General features: G+C 44.5%; 1 protein-coding gene across 1 annotated transcript in view; it reads right to left on the bottom strand.

The window, feature by feature from the left end:
- Window positions 1-528: 528 nt before the first annotated feature.
- The window catches only part of LOC137519016 (carbonic anhydrase-like), a 71,076-nt gene continuing 55,445 nt past the window's right edge, over window positions 529-16,159 (bottom strand). The window contains exons 6-8 of the mRNA XM_068237590.1: window positions 8,899-8,961; window positions 6,904-7,059; window positions 529-1,687 (exon numbers count right to left, since the gene is read on the bottom strand). Of these exons, the coding sequence (XP_068093691.1) occupies window positions 1,568-1,687; window positions 6,904-7,059; window positions 8,899-8,961 (339 nt within the window). The 3' untranslated portion in view covers window positions 529-1,567. The remainder of the gene's footprint in view (window positions 1,688-6,903; window positions 7,060-8,898; window positions 8,962-16,159) is intronic.

Raw genomic sequence — 16,159 nt, 5'->3', positions numbered from 1 at the left:
TATAATTACAAACATCATTCCGGTAGGTGTGAGGACATAATTAATTAGTTGTGGGTATGCTTATAGGCATACCCACAGGCACTGCTCGGAGTCCCATTAATCCAGGCAGGCAGACAAGACATCAGAAATGAAAATTATAGCAAACAGACATTATAAGACAGGATGCAACTGTTCTGCTGTGCCTCCTCTCTGCTACACACTGTGAAAAGAGATGTAATTTGATCCAGGCAGAGGGCAGAGGAGGGCACCAGGCTGGAGGGGAGGACACAATGCTGAGTGTGTACTTGCAAGGCATCAGCATGAGGAGAGAGAGAGAGGTGCTACTACAGATATAAATGTGAGTCTGTTCTATCCATTATGATTTACTAGATGTAAACTTTATATGTTCATCCAACTGTACACAGTGAATAGACTACATATATGTATTGCCATTCAGATATTTTTTTTGACCGGAGGTAGTCTTTAAAAAAACAAACAAACCAAACATAAGCTTGAAGTAATAGTTTTTTTTATTATGGTATCCAAAATACTATTATAGATTCTAGTTTCTTTCAATTCAGTGTGGAAATTTAAGACTGTGCAAAATAAGCAGCAATAAGACTCTCTATCATATACTCTGTCATAATTTATACTTTTAAAATATTTACACTCTATTAAAATTAATATCTTTGTCCTCTGCAACAAATAGATAAAATCTGAAAACACACATTGATTCACATTATAAAATACATAGCAGTTTACCGTATATACTCAAATACAAGTCGACCTCGTGTATAAGTCGATTCCAATATTCAACCCTCTTAAACTGGAATGTTTTATTGACTCAAGTATAAGTCTACCCAGCAAAGTTAATGGTTGCACTTGGGGCCCAGGAGAGTTTAATGACAGCACTGCATACAGTATTGCAGCCATTTCCTCCTGTCCCTTAAGTGCAGCCAATAGCTCCTCCAAGCCCCCAAGTGCAGTAATGATTCACTCCCCTTCCTGCAGCCCAGTATTTCCCCCTGCGCCTTTCCTTGTTAATTGTTGTGGCCTGGACTTTCAGACCTGTGTTTTCTTGGCATTTCCTTTATCAAGAAAGTGTCACTTACCACTGGGTACATTGCTGCAAATGGAAATGTCACTATTAGTATACACATTACTCAGTGTTGCCCGTGACTCCTGTATAAGTCTCACCCCTATACTTTTATGAAGTGAATCAGACCTAAATTTCTAGACTTATAGTCGAGTATATACAGTAAGTACCTCTTTCAAGTTTCTTTTTTTTAAGACATTTCAGAAAGCTCTATATGGGTAAGCAGCTCCTCTCTACCATAGTGTAAGTGCAGCAGTATTTGGATGAGGTTCAGCAGAAGCACAGCCCTATTCAGCTGTAAGCAATGTCTTACATTAGAAATGATTTTCCTATGTCACTCGACTTTCACATTTCATTAATCAGATCCTAATACTCGCCCAGGGATTAGAGGCTCAGCATAGAGACAGAAAAGGCTTCCAGTTTGCACGCAGCGGAAGATAATTAAGCATTAGCGAGTGGATTGTGGGCAGCACAGATGGGGCGGTTCTCCTTCTAGTGGAATGAAGCTCGGATCTCACGACCCTTCAGTGGCTGAGGTGGGCGGAAGTTGTCAACCATGTGGCAGGGGCTTTCATGCTCGTCACTGAAGAAAAGGCTTCGCAGAGCTGACAGCTAGACGGCAAGAGAGGAAGAAGAAGATTACAAATCAAGTCAGGAAAGGCACAGACATGCTTTTCTAGGCCCCAAGTATGAATCAGGCCTAATGCTAGGGACACACAATGAGGTTTGCTGTCAGATCGATTATTTCTGACTGGTCCGATCTGATTTTGGATCGATTTTCTATTCACAACTATAGAAAATCGATCAGAAATCAGATCAGACCTGTTGGAAAGAATTGATCTGACAGTAAATCTGACAGAAAATCTCATTGTGTGTACCTAGAATAAAGGAGGCCACACACAATACAATAAAAAGATCGGATTTTACAGCAATTTGATAAAAACGATAATTTCTACAGAAAAATGAAAAGCTTTTTTTTTTTTTTAATTCAAATGAAAATTCCAATTAGATTTCCCCTTCTTTATGATTTTTCTCCATCGGGAGTGGTGGAAATTTCTGATGAATTTTTTGCAAGATTGTATGGTGTGTGGTAGATTAACATTTTCTTAATATATAGATGCAAGCAATTTTTTTAGAGTTTTCAATCATCAAAATTTAACATAGGTTTGGTACATTGGTCAGCTTTTTCAAATGTTGCAATCAAACAGAAAAACCTTATTACAGTTAAGCTACCCATACACTACGTCGATTTCCCGTTTGATACGAATCAATCACGGTTATCAAATCTGCTGTAAATATGATAACGCAAATGTTGACGATCGATTTTCATCGGAAATCGATCGATTCAGTCGATCTGTCCCGGTGGAAAATTTTGCTCCATCGCGGTCGGGTCAGGAGAGCGTCGTTAGCGGAGATCGATTCGGCGGCGACCGAAGCAGCATAGCGGCAGCAATACATTACCTTTCCGCCGGCGCGAGTCCCCAGTTTGTGCTGACACTTTCTCCGGCTGGCCGGTCTCCTCTTCACTTCCTGTCTCCTCCTAAAACAAGCCGAAGTTCAAACAGTAGAGCGCCCTCTACTGTTTGTACTTCCGCTCGTCACAGGAGGAGACAGGAAGTGAAGAGGAGAAAGTGTCAGCACAGATCAGGGACTCGCGCCGGCGGACAGGTAATGTATCACTGCTAGCCGGGGGAGCACAGAAGGTGGGGGGAGGGGAGGTGGCGAGCAGGCAGTACCTCCACAGGTTGTGAATCTTTTTTCAGGCTGAAAGCGATTCAAAATCTGTGTGCAGTAATGGGCAGCCATTAGATCCCTCTGTGATCAGATTCGATCAGAGAGGGATCTATCTGTTAGTCGATCTGGTGGCAATCAACCAGTGTATGGCTGCCGATAGCATCGCTGATTTAAGTAAAGGTGCCCACTAATGATCCAATCTTTTCTGTCCAATCTTACCATTTCTATGTAATATAAGGGACTGCCTAAACCTGTGGTGTCCAAACTTTTAAGGCCAAGGGCCATACTAGCTTTCTTGTGAGTGCTAGGGGGCCAAACTAGCAAAAGTAAACACCATTTTGCTGATAGGTACACTATGCCTGTGAGATTTTGTCAAATAAAACATTTCCACGGGAAGTAACCCATATACCTTGTGCGCTTAGAACAGTGGCAGCTGCTAATCAGTGGCTGCTACTGCTGCTGGCACAGTGGCGGCTGCTAATCAGCTACTGCTACAGTGGTGGCTGATAACCTACAGTTGAGCAAAGGGGGAGGCAGAGGGGCGATACAAGGGGGAACCGCAGCTACAGCCGGCATGGAATTCACATCCTCGGAGGCCACCAGAAGAATCTTGGAGGGTCACTTTAGCCCCCATTACGGACTTTGGACATGCCTGGCCTAAACAATTCATTCAATATATACACTGTACACTTTTTTATAGTTTTCTACTATATATAGTAGATTTGGTAAGATTGGATTATTAGTGGTCACCATAACAGCAGCAATAAAGCATTACCTATATTTTACTAGTGTGGATATTCTCCCAGGATTATCGCACATCTGTTTTCCCACCAGACATGTAGAGAATCTATTTACTTTGGCACAGCTCTTGGTAAACAGATAATCAAAGGGATTATCACTAACCCCCTGTTTTGAGGCACACCTTAATGGGCACACAAACCAACTACACTAGAGAGAGCTCATTTTCAGCACAGCTATGAATGTAGCAGACAAAGGAATGTAAACAAAAGATAACATCATCACCTCTTGGGATGCAACCAGATGCTGCCCTCTGAAGTAAGGAGCTTTCCACTGAAGAACAAAGTGCTGTGTTTAAGTATCTGATTGCTGTTCTGCTACATTTTTTGTGGTAGTAGATTTTATGCTATAAACAATCTTTTAGAGCAAACAAGAAGTTTGCTGAGTTTCATACCACCTTAAGTTGAATCAGGGGCGTAACTAGAAATCTCTGGGCCCCCCTGCAAAACTTTTGGATGGGGCCCCCTCCAGAAGCAAGAAATTTGGGCGCCGCCGCTGGAGTTTGGACATCACCATAGCCGCCCATAGTAACATTAAACATAGAGATTTGGGTACCTGCTATTTGTAGCCACGGTTTACAAACACCCCAAATTTCAATTTATGACCGATGCAGGGGACCAACATTTTTAGTTGTTTTCGGCAGGTTAGGTGTCAGGAAGGAGAGTAGGGATTGTAGGGGTAGGTTTAGCTGCAGTAATATATTGGCAACGTTAGCGACCGACCACCTCAGATTAGTTTCATCTAGCGTGTGTACAGACAGACAGACACATGATGGAAGAGTGGATTGACAGAGGTGGGGTTGTGATACAGAGAGGGATAGAAAGCCACATGGGGAGAGGAGGTGGCAGAGAGGGAGAGACAGTGACATTGTGGATCGCGAGTAAGGATGAGCGTTCAAATTTGAAACAACATTCTGAAGGCTTTGAATCTGAATCTTTACATTTTTGGACAGAGGTGGGGGGGATTTAACTCACTATTAGTGCTGCCGCTGCCTGCTGTGCTCCATATTGCGTTCCAGGTCTCTGACACTTCCTACTTTTGGCTGTGATGGAGGAAGAATCCGAGCGCTGCCTGGAACTAAACGTGTACCGCAGCGGGCAAAGGTGGCAAAAAGGGTGAGTTAAATCCCCCCACCTCTGCCAAAATATGTAAATATTCAGATTTGAAGCAGTCAGAACCTGTTCCAAATTCAAATGCTCATCCCTTGTGAGACTATCAGAATGGGAGAGACAGCCATGGGGATTTACCAAATGGATAGAGAAACACCTGGAGAGGGAGGAAGGCACACAAAGACATGTCAGGGAAGTGAGAGATACACATAAAGAGTTAAACATGTAGAGAGAGTCTGCAGGTTGTGAAAAGGGAGACAGAGAACTCACAAGCAAGTTGTAGGAAGCCATCAAAGTAGTACAAATGCACCGAGATTCCTCAAAGATTCCCTTGCTGCTGGTGGGGGGAGGAGAGGGGGAACCCACTCTGGACGGCTTAATTACCTGCTGGATGCCTGGCAAAGAAGTGTGGAGTGTACAGCAGAAGTGCAGGAGAAGATATCTAGAGAAAGGTCAGAGGTGAGCTAAGTGATCAGCACGAATTTAAATATTCCCTGCACGGAGCACTCCCGCGGCTGCTGTCTCTGACTGCTAGCTGCCTAAGTGCAGCTTATGCTGTGTCCAGAGGCCTGCCACAATCATATCCTTCCTGTACTCCCTGTACATACAGAGCTGCAGCTGGGATTCCCCCATGTCTGCACATCAACACAGCATGTCATGGTCACCACCTACATATTCCTGCTTGCCCTGCCCATCCATTTGTGCCGCTGACAGCAGCCCTAGATTAGTAGGATTAGTAGATTAGATTGGTAGGAAGCCAGCATAGACGGGCCCCCCATGACCTCCGGGCCCCACTGCAGTTGCAGATGCAGCAGTGGCTATAGTTAAGCCCCTGAGTTGAATCTATTTGAAAAAAATCAGCATTATAACCCGAAGACTATGGTATGAAGTTGTTTTGTAACTCCTCCACTCTGAGAATTATATATTGGGGAAGGTCAATAAGATACAAATACTACAAACTGTATGCTGCTTGGATCGATCCTATCCAGATTGGCAGGCTGTACATTTGTCTGACCCAATCCCAAGCTGCATGCAGTTAGCATTACAATTTACATGCATGCTTAACTACCTAAAGACCTCTCCACGCCCATGGGCGTGTCCACGGTGGCAGCCCCAGGACCGCCTAACGCCAATTGGCGCCAAGTCCTGGGGCTGCAGTTTGAAGGAGATAGCGCGCAGGCTGTGCGCACATCTCGTGCTCCGCCCCGCCTTCAGTCTCCGAGCGGCTATCGCCCCTCGGGAGACTGTTATATAGTACAGTGCTGTGATCAGCAGCAGCGCTGTACTGGGGACAGCCGTGTGACACGGCTGTCCCCCTGGGGGACAAGAGAGCGATCGGCTCTCATAGGCAGAAGCCTATGACAGCCGTTCGCCAGGATTGGCCGGCTGGGGGGAGGGAGGGGATTATAAAAAATAATAATAAAGAAAATAGCTAAAAAAAACAACATAAATATTTTAAAAAAAATAAACGTTGTCGATCAGACTCCACCAACAGAGAGCTCTGTTGGGGGGGAGGGAATCACTTGTGTGCTGTGTTGTGCATCCCTGCAGCTCGGCCTTAAAGCTGCCGTGGCCAATTGGCCAAAAAAAGGCCTGGTCTTTAGGTGGGTTGAACACTGCAGTCTTTAAGAGGTTAAAGGGAACCAGAGATGAAGCACCCTCATGTATTTTACCATATATATCAGTGGGAACATTAGAGAAAACACCTACCCTGCTCTCTGTTTCAATCTTCTCTGTTAAATATGCCTGTTATCAGCCCTGATAAGAATCCCCGACTGAGCATTCAGTCTAGCTTTTCCCGGAATGATTATAGCTGAGTCTTTTCAAGCCCAAGTCTGCCCTCTTGTGACTCTGCTTTGCTAATATTTATCCTCGAAGCAGCAAAGCAGAGCCACAAGGGGGCAGGCTTGGGCTTGAAAAGACATCACAGAAGACTGACTCAGCTATAATCATTCAGTTGAAAGCTAGACTGAATGCTCAGTCGGCGATTCTTATCAGGGCTGATAACAGGCAGATTTAGCAGAGAAGAATGAAGCAGAGAGCAGGGTAGGTGTTTACTGTCATGTTCCCATTGATATATATGGTAAAATACATGAGGGTGCTTCGCCTCTGGTACTCTTTAAACTGTCAGTGTCTCATTAATGTAAACATGTACTGATATAGGAGTAAAGTTTGTTTTAGACATACCTGTTCGTTGCTGACAGTGATTGGGTGTTTAAGGACGGTCCAGACCACACACTCCAGGAGGGGGGGAGTAGTCAGAGACCCACGATAGGTCCAGAACTCCAGAGAGTGCGGGAGCAATCCTGCAGGATTAAAGTGGTGGAACTGAACTTCTTTTCCCTGAAATGGCAAACAAAAATGTGCGTCTTTAACTGAAACACGCAACACGGTTCATTCACATCGCAAGTCATGAACCATTTTTACGCTTTCATACTTTTATTGAGAAAGCTAAAATCCAGTTTCTCCTTGCCATTTGTCAAAAAAAAATAAAAAAATCTAGCTCATCTATTCTATGAGACACATTAGGACAGTGAATAAAGTAACAAAATTCATTCTTCTATGCCCTTGTAGGCCAGAACTGATGGCTCTTAGCAAAGTTACTTAAAGGGGGACTAAACTCTGACATAAAATTCAGTGAAAATACGTTTTCCTATTTTTTATTACCTATATAGGTATCATATTAGCTTTTGTTGTGCACAAAGGTTATTGTCTGTTTACAAATGACAAGTTCCTAAAGTAAAGTTTATCTGCACTGAAAGCTGCCATTGTATTTTTTGCATAGCTGCTGTATTTATATATTACAATGTATCCAGTTAGAATGTATCTTCTCCTGGGTACAATTTTGGCTTGTACTCAGCTGAAACACTGCTAGCTGCGTTAATATTATCTTGTCTGTTTTCTTATTTGCTGCTATTGTAATCACTTCCTCAAGTTTGGCAATAGTGCTAAGCTTCACACTGAAGAAGAAAGTGATGTGTTTAACTGTTTGAATGCTGTTCTGCTACCAGTGTTTCTCTGGTAATACCTTTTCGCTGTAAGAGCTTGTTCACACTACAAGAGCTTTTTAAGCGCTAATAAAAAGTAAGTAAAGCGCTAGTAAAAGCTCTTGCTAATGCAATGCTATGGGGGATTTTTACAAAATCACATTGCTCCAGTGAGAACATACAGAGAGCATAACATTAGCAAGAGCTTTTAAAATCACAAAGCGTTTAGAAAAGCTCTTGTAATGTGAACAAGCCCTAAAAAATCTTTAACAGCAAAGAATAGTGAGTTTCATATCACTTTAACTTCTTGCCAACCACGTCACGCCGATGGGCGTGGCCACGGCGGCAGCCCTAGGACTGCCTAACGCGGATCGGCGTAAAGTCCTGGGCCAGCAGTTTGCAGGAGATCGCGCGCAGGCTGCCCGCGCATCTTCTGCTTGAGGGGCGGAGGAGAGCCTTTAGTCTCCGAGCGGCGAAACCACCGTGTTTACATCAGTACAGCGCTGCGATCAGCAGCAGCGCTGTACTGGGGACAGCCATGCGACACGGCTGTCCCCCTGGAAGCCTATCGCCGATCGCTGTGATAGGCTGGCGGGGGGAGGGAGGGAAAGTCTTTAAAAAAATAGGGTTTTTTATAAAAAAAAAGAAATAAAGAAATAAATAAACAAAAATATTTGTAAAAAAAATAAACATGTTGGAGCGGTCAGACCCCACCAACAGAAAGTGGGGAGTTGGCGGGGAGAAAAGGGGGGAGGGGGGGGGAATCAATTGTGTGCAGTGTTGTGCGGCCATGCAGCTAGGCCTTAAAGCTGCAGTGGCCAATTTTACAGAAAATGGCCTGGTCACCAGGGGGCTTTAACACTGCAGTCCTCAAGAGGTTAAAGAGCACCTAAAGTGTGCAAAGCAATAAAAGTAAAGTCCCCTGCATTTAGTAACGATAATAATTTGGTGATCAAAAATCTAATTTACTTATCCACTCAAAAATCGTCCGAAAGCTGAAATCTTGCCCTGACCATGAAATACAATGTGCAGAAAATATATGTTTTGAGGTTTTATTATCCTAGTTGTAGAAGATGGGAATTACATGGTATTAAGCCAGTGGCATCCATGCAATTTGCATGAATGTATCATATAACAGCATGAGATAAGATAACAAAAGTCACCAGGTAGCTCTATAAAAATCACTCAAGGTTACCTTTGTTGAGATTGACTTTAAGGCATGAATTATTGGCTGCAACTCCGGCCTGGCTGCTCCGGCCTGTGTAAGGAATAACAAATTATATATTATTAATAGGCACAGTAATAATACATGATACATTATTTTTATTTGAGCAAAGCAATAATATTCAAGTACATTAATAAAGCAATATGCTAAGTTATACGAAATAATGTTGCATTTCAGCCTTGACCTCCGGACATGTATATTTTAGGTAATGTCATTTATATCCATTTAAATTCGATACCTGCCTCCTGAAGGGAAGGTATCATCTCTGGGGATAGATACCAACACTGAAAAAGAGCTCAGTCACCACCAGGGGCGTAACTAGACATCACTCGACCCCCCGGAGAAAATTTGGATGGGGCCCCCCGCAAAACTTTGGATGGGGCCCCCCACACCCCTCGCGTTAAGCACAGGAAAACTGAGGACCAATGTGTTTTCCCCATGCAGATAAAAGCACCTAGACTTAAAGGAAACTTCAGGCAATCTATGCTTCACCCAGATCTACTTACCCGGGGCTTCCTCCATCCCTTGCAGCTGACAAGTCCCTCGTTGCAGCTTTGCTCCCAGTACATACATACACACACAGCCGTATTATATTACTACATGAGAGCACATGCTATATGGAGAAACAACAATGACATGCTGAACATAAGATATAGTATTCACTGAAACTTTGGCAAAACATTCAGAATGTCACTGATTGATACTATTATTACGGGATCTTGGACTTCATTGAGTAACAAGCTCTCAATGAAGCAGCAACAGTAAGACATCAATCTCCACTCCATTGTGTTGTAAAAGTAATTAGAGGCCATAAGGTCATTAGCCCCTGCGAGATAAGAATCTAGGAATCCTTTCGAAGTAATTGCTGAAAAGGGAAAGCCTACAACTTTTTTTCAAAATGTGACTCCTTTGTTTGTTAGGTTGTACATGGAGTCATCAGAACTTAGCTGCAGTGTGAGACAGATGTTTTTTACAAATCCTAGGGAGCAGGGACAGTGTACAAATTCCAAAGTGTGTATGAGTCCTTATTTGTGTGGTGGACACATGAAGTCAATATAACAATGGTGCGAGAGCAGAATACGTTTTTTCACTCCATGCCCTTAGCTGTCATTCTCTCAAACTTTTCCCCCCATGGGCCCCCTGTGGCTTCTGGGCCCCCCTGCGGAGGCATCCCTTGCAGGGTCCATTGTTACGCCCCTGGTCACCACTGTCATTAGGGAGGAAGCCCTGGCTTCTTAATGAGGAAATTATACCATCTCACCACCCACAGGCCTACAGGTGGTGACACCCTTCTCTTTGCTTGTAGAACATAAAGGTGTCACAAGTCATGCCACCCACTCATAGTAACGGCTTTTGCAGGCAGCAATCAATGAAGGAGAGCACTGAAAAGAAGTGGCTGCTGGATGTAACACAGGTAGTTTAGCAATATTTGATGCACGGTTTCAAACTTTTGATCAACTTATAGTTAGTTAAGTAGAAATTTTACTTTTATGGCACTTATTGTTTTGAAAATTTTCTGGTTTCCTCAAATTTAAGTTCAACTTTTATCGTAATTTCCATGGCACAAATTAATTAATGGCACTAAATCAGGAAAGGTGCGGTTTATCAAGTAGAACACATTTCTCCAGTCCCTCCTAAACACTGGCATGGCTATGGGCCTCAAGGACTTGAGTTTGACACTTGTTCTCTAGATATTGATTGTTCCTCTGCCCTACCACTTTGCTCTGTTAGATTTTAGTATGATATGCAGTACAAAGGTATACGGAACCTCTATCCCACACTGCTGATGTCCATTCACACTGCTGGTGGTTCCTGGTGGGTTCAACTGCAAAAACCACTGGCATGCCCAAACTATTTTCAATAAATATTTGGATCGTAACATTGATCAAAAAATCACATGGTGTCAATCAACTGAGATATGGATAAACTGAGATATGTGAGGGCCGATGCAGACTAGTGTTGTACCATATTTTCTGGTTGAACCCAATGGGCGGATGTACTTTTCCAACCCAAATAGTAATAAAAAAAAAATAGATTCAATGTTTATATCAAATCTGTTGTCTAATCTATTGTATAAAATCAAATAGCGTGTGAGTAGCAAGTGAAAAGTCCTGACAAGTGTTAGACCAGAACAAGAAGTGTCAGAGCTCTCTCTTCCGCATTCTCAGTAGGAGATCTGCCTGTATTTGTACACCCCTTGCAAATATTTTGTTGCTGCTGTTACAGTCATAATTTGCATAATGTCTTACTGACAGCCTAAAACATGTAACAGCCAGGTAATAATAGCTTTACACGCATTCATAGAAAGTCAGAGTTTGTCTCCCATGTCAGGAACAGTGGAGGAGTGGCAAGCAGGGCTGGATTTGTTTAGACTGCAAATACCAGAGGAGGTGACAACAATCTTATACTGTACAAGTCAGGAGTTGTATACAGCATATACTCACTACTTTGCCTGATCAGTGATAAGTAGAGGCGTGGCTAACTGGCTTCCTGTGTGCCGTACAATACAGTGTAATGGTATCCCCAACAAACATCAAACAAGCTGATAACATACAACAACGGGAGCAGGACAGCCAAGTGGCTGGGCGGGTTTGTGCGTGCACGACAAGGTGCGCGGTGGTGGTGACGGACCTAGAGCCCGTTATTAATCAGGCTAAGGTCCCTAGTAGGTAATATTTTTAAGCCTCTAACTTCAGTTGGATGAGCCTAGACCTTCACGAGTCTTTGCTTATCTGATGTCAAATAAATCACATTTGTATACCTATATTGGTTATTTCCTGCAGATCAGAATTTTTAAAAAACTCACGAGGGGACAATGCAAATCTATTTTTACTCACCTGGAGCTTCTTCCAGCCCCTAGCAGCCATTTCAGTCCCTCGCCACAGCTCTGGTACATCTCGGTGTGTCACTGACGACGCTGACCTCCCGCAATGATCACTGACCCGCCGACGCAGGTGCAGTACGCTCCAGATGACACGGACAAAAGTGCGCAGAAGAGACAACCCGCCGGTGGGTCGCCGATTATAACGGGGGGCCAGCAGGACACCGAGGAGGACCCGGAGCTGCGGGGAGGGACTGAAATGGCTGCTAGAGGCTGGAAGAAGCTCCAGGTGATTAAAAATAGATTTTCATTGTTGCCTCCTGAGGTCTGTAAAGAGAACCCGATTGCGGGTGTGGGGGGGGGGGGGGGGGCAGATGGGACACAGAGGCATGTTCTCTGCTTCATGACATGCCTGTGTCCCCCAGACGCTGGGGCGTAGTAATAGGGGGTGCAGAGGTAGCCACCGCATCGATGCCCTTGGGCCAGAGGGACCCCGAAGGGCCCTCCCTCAACTACAGTATTAGCTCTCTATTGGTCCTGTGCTCATAATGATCACTTCTATAGATACTTTAAATAGTAGTAATCATTAACAAACTGTTCCCCATCCCCTTCTTGCACCTCAGACACTGTAGTTGCCAATGGCAGGTTTTGGTGCGCCGTATCAATTGTTATGTATAGAGTGCTTGGGGGGCCCCATTGTAAAACTTGTATCGGAGCCCACAACTCCTTAGCTACGCCACTGCCCAGACGCCTCTCTCAGCCTCCCCCGAGATTAGCGACAAGATCTCTGCAGTGAAGTAAAATCAGCAATGGGTTTAAATTACATTATTGATTGTTGGTAGCTAGAGGGTCACTTAGCAAAAGCAGGTTATAAGTACATTTATTTTATAGACATGCGATGTCACGACACTCATCTTATCCAGAATAAGATCTCTCTCCGATCAGATTCAATCAGAGAGAGATCTGTCTATTGGTCGATTGGCTGACAAAATCGCTCGATGTCTGGGTACCTTAATGCCTGTTACACACTATGCAATCTCCCATCAGATAGACAGGCCAAAGCGAATATTTACGACAGGTCCGATCTGATTTCCAATCGTTTTTCTGATCAATTTTATAAGGAAGCGATCAGAAAATTTATCAGAAAAATGATCAGAAAGAAATGATCAGAAAACATCATTCAATGATCAGAAATCATCAGAAAAATGATCAGAAAATGTATCAGAAAAATTATAATAATCAATTTAACCTATCTGATGGGAAATTGCAAGGTGTGTACCAGGATTAAAGGAAACTAGAGACAGTTTAAACTACAGATTTGAGACTTACCCGGGGCTTCCTCCAGCCCCATAAGCATGTGTGAGTTCCTCGCCGTCCTCCCGCGGTCTGCTATTCAGCCGCAATCAGCCCCAGTAACTGGCTCAGCCACGCCAGTCGTGGTCTTCTGCGCATGCACAGGACCTTCGCACATGCGCAGAAGACCACAACTGGCACAACTGTGCCAGTCATTGGTGCTGATTGCGTGTGAATGGCAGACCACTGGAGGACAGCGAGGAACTCACACGTGCTTATGGGGCTGGAGAAAGCCCCGGGTAAGTATCAAATCTGTAGTTTAAACCGTCTCTGGTACTGTGAGAAAACGCGGAAGCACTGCCGCATGCACTTCTGGCAAGGCGGCGGATTCCGCGTCCAGCGTGGCTACTGATGTGTGTGCTCACTCGTCTTTGCGTCTGCCCGAACGCGGAGGAACCGCCGCATGCGCTGGCGGCATGGCGGCGGATTCCGCGTGCAGCACAACGGGCATTTCACAGCAGGGTTCTGGTGTGGCTGGGAGCTGTAGTCCACATAGGTTTAGGTGGACGCGCACGCGCGCTGAAAGGAAGAGCTTTATACCAGTCAGTGGGGGATCAGCTGACCAGGCTGGTCAGCTGACGCCAGAAACGTTTTCCATTGGTCCAGCACTTGGGGGAGGCGCTAGAGAGCGCTGAACTATATATACTGGTGGCTGGGCATTTGCTGGTTGTCTGCCGTTGCGATCACTACGTGGTAGCACTCAGACCTTGTCTGTATCTGTGTTATTAGACCAGTTTCCAAAGGTGTTGATGGCCAAGGATCTCACACCTTAGTCTAGGAATTCTGTTATTATCTGTATTGTTATCTAGACCAGTTTCCTAGGTATTGACGGCCAAGGAACACACACCTTAGTCTAGGAATTCTGTACCATCTGTATTATTCGTATTATCTAGTCTAGTTCCTGGAGTGTGAGAATGTTGGAGCTCACACTCAAGTCTAGGCATTGTTGATTATCTGTTATGACTTTCTGCATTTCTGACCATTCTCCTGATCTCTGATTTTGTACCTTTGTCTTTCTGATTCTCTGTTGCCAAAACTCGGCTAGTCCTTGGATTCTGAATCTGCCTACTGTCTCTGTACTTTATCTGTCCGTGTGTTAACAACCCGGCTTGTCCGACCTCGAGAACTATCTCTCCTGTTAGGAGATAGTTCACAGATCTGTCAGAGACACTCCTCTTGGTGTCACTCACGTTCTGTCCTTCCCACTCGCAGCCTGACTCCACCCCTTGGGGAGCATCAGACCTGTGCAAGGAATCTGATCCATAGCAGTAGCTCTTATTGTCTAGCACCTATCTTACGGGTGCGTTCCTCAAAGTATTACTGTTGCACCAAACACTCTCATCTCTCAGGTGTCCAGAGGTTAGAAGATATATCTGATTATCGGTGATACTGCAGATCATCAATAATCGGGTATATTCTGTATTCTCGGTGATACTGCAGATCACCGGTAATCAGACCCTCTCTGTGTTATACCGATTGTTACAGGTACACTTTAAAGTACTCCTGACCTGGTAGAGATTTACTTTTAATTAATTTTTTACTGGTGCTGTGTGACTTTCACAGCACACAGCACCATTATTCCTCCTCCAGCCCCCTACCCCCCCCCCCCCCACCCCACCCGTGGCCCGTTCTAACAGCATATATTATCGGGGAGGAAGTGACAGTTCTTCCTCCCTGCAGTGCGTACCTAACTCCGCCCACTCCACCTGCCGATTTAGTTCCATATGTGTTTCAATGCACACAGCACGCAGGGGAGCTGCACTGTGTGTGGGCTCATGTTAATTGCGGTCGTAAGAATATCCAACCTCAATTGTCACAAGTCCGCACACAGCGCAACTTCCCTGCGCGCTGTGTGCAGTATAACACATAAGGAACTAAACCGGCGGGTGGAGGGGGCGGAGTTATGTACGCACAGCGGGGAGGAAGAACTGTCACTTCCTCCCCGATAATATCTGACGTTCTGCCTCAGTCGAAGACTTTGACTGAGAAGAACGCGAGTTAGAGGGGGCACAGGAAGGTGGAGGCTGGTGCTGTGTGCTAGTCGCAGCACCAGCAATAAAACAATATTAAAAGTTTAAGGGGAGGGAAAAAAGGGTAAGGAGCACTTTTAGGATTCCAATTAAAAAATCTGAATATTCACCTGGCGATGGATCGGGGAACCTTCCATCTTCCTGCCCATAGGAACACACGGCGTCATGCAACGGCACATGACGGGCTCAAACAAGCGGGAGTCTTTGGTGATCTTAAAGTTCCGATCCACCGTGACGGCAGTCATCGCCGCTGGTCACAAAGCGTCGTTCGCCTAACCATGCACTTGTACCCACGTTGCAAGATCACAGAAACAAATGTCTGTCGATCAAAGAGATCACCGCACTTTGAAAGAATCGCTCACAAAATCGCAAGGTGGGTACGAGCCTTCAGAATGATTGGCCAACGCGTTTCAAGCCAGCGGATTATTTACATGACATTTATTCTCCGTTACTCATTGGGTATTTGAAAAGCCACCCAATTTATCTGCTGCTTTGCTCTGTAAGGGCTGATAGATAATGAATGTCTCATCCAGGGGGTGTTTCATGTATCACTCAATCACTCAGGCTCTGCTGACTCAGAGCAGACACCCATGGGCAGAGCTGCTGCAGCTTAATGGCCTCATCTCTACACACAACTCAGTTTGAATTAAAATGAAAAAATGACTACGGAATTGTTTTGTCTCAGGAGAAAATGTCTCTCTCCATTTACTGGGATGCTCTTTATTACCTGAGAGTCAGGATGTACATTTCCATTCCAAAGCTATATAGACTTCATACCTGCACGCAGCACCTAATGATGTGATGCAATATGAACAGTGCCCTGATGTGAACTGATAAGCACTGTGTATACTATGAATGATGATTGGTATACTATCAATTACTGTGAGGTAGTCACTAAGTAAGGAAATGTTTTTACTACTGTGATTGCCTCTGTTACTGTGTTTGTATAAGAAACATATGTCGTGTGTACTATACAAACCCGATACAGTTGTGATTGCTGCAGAAATAAGCTATAAACACAACCAAC

Source organism: Hyperolius riggenbachi, chromosome 5, assembly GCF_040937935.1.
Source record: "Hyperolius riggenbachi isolate aHypRig1 chromosome 5, aHypRig1.pri, whole genome shotgun sequence".
Taxonomy (NCBI): Eukaryota; Metazoa; Chordata; class Amphibia; order Anura; family Hyperoliidae; genus Hyperolius; species Hyperolius riggenbachi.
This window is presented reverse-complemented; position numbering and strand designations above follow the sequence as displayed.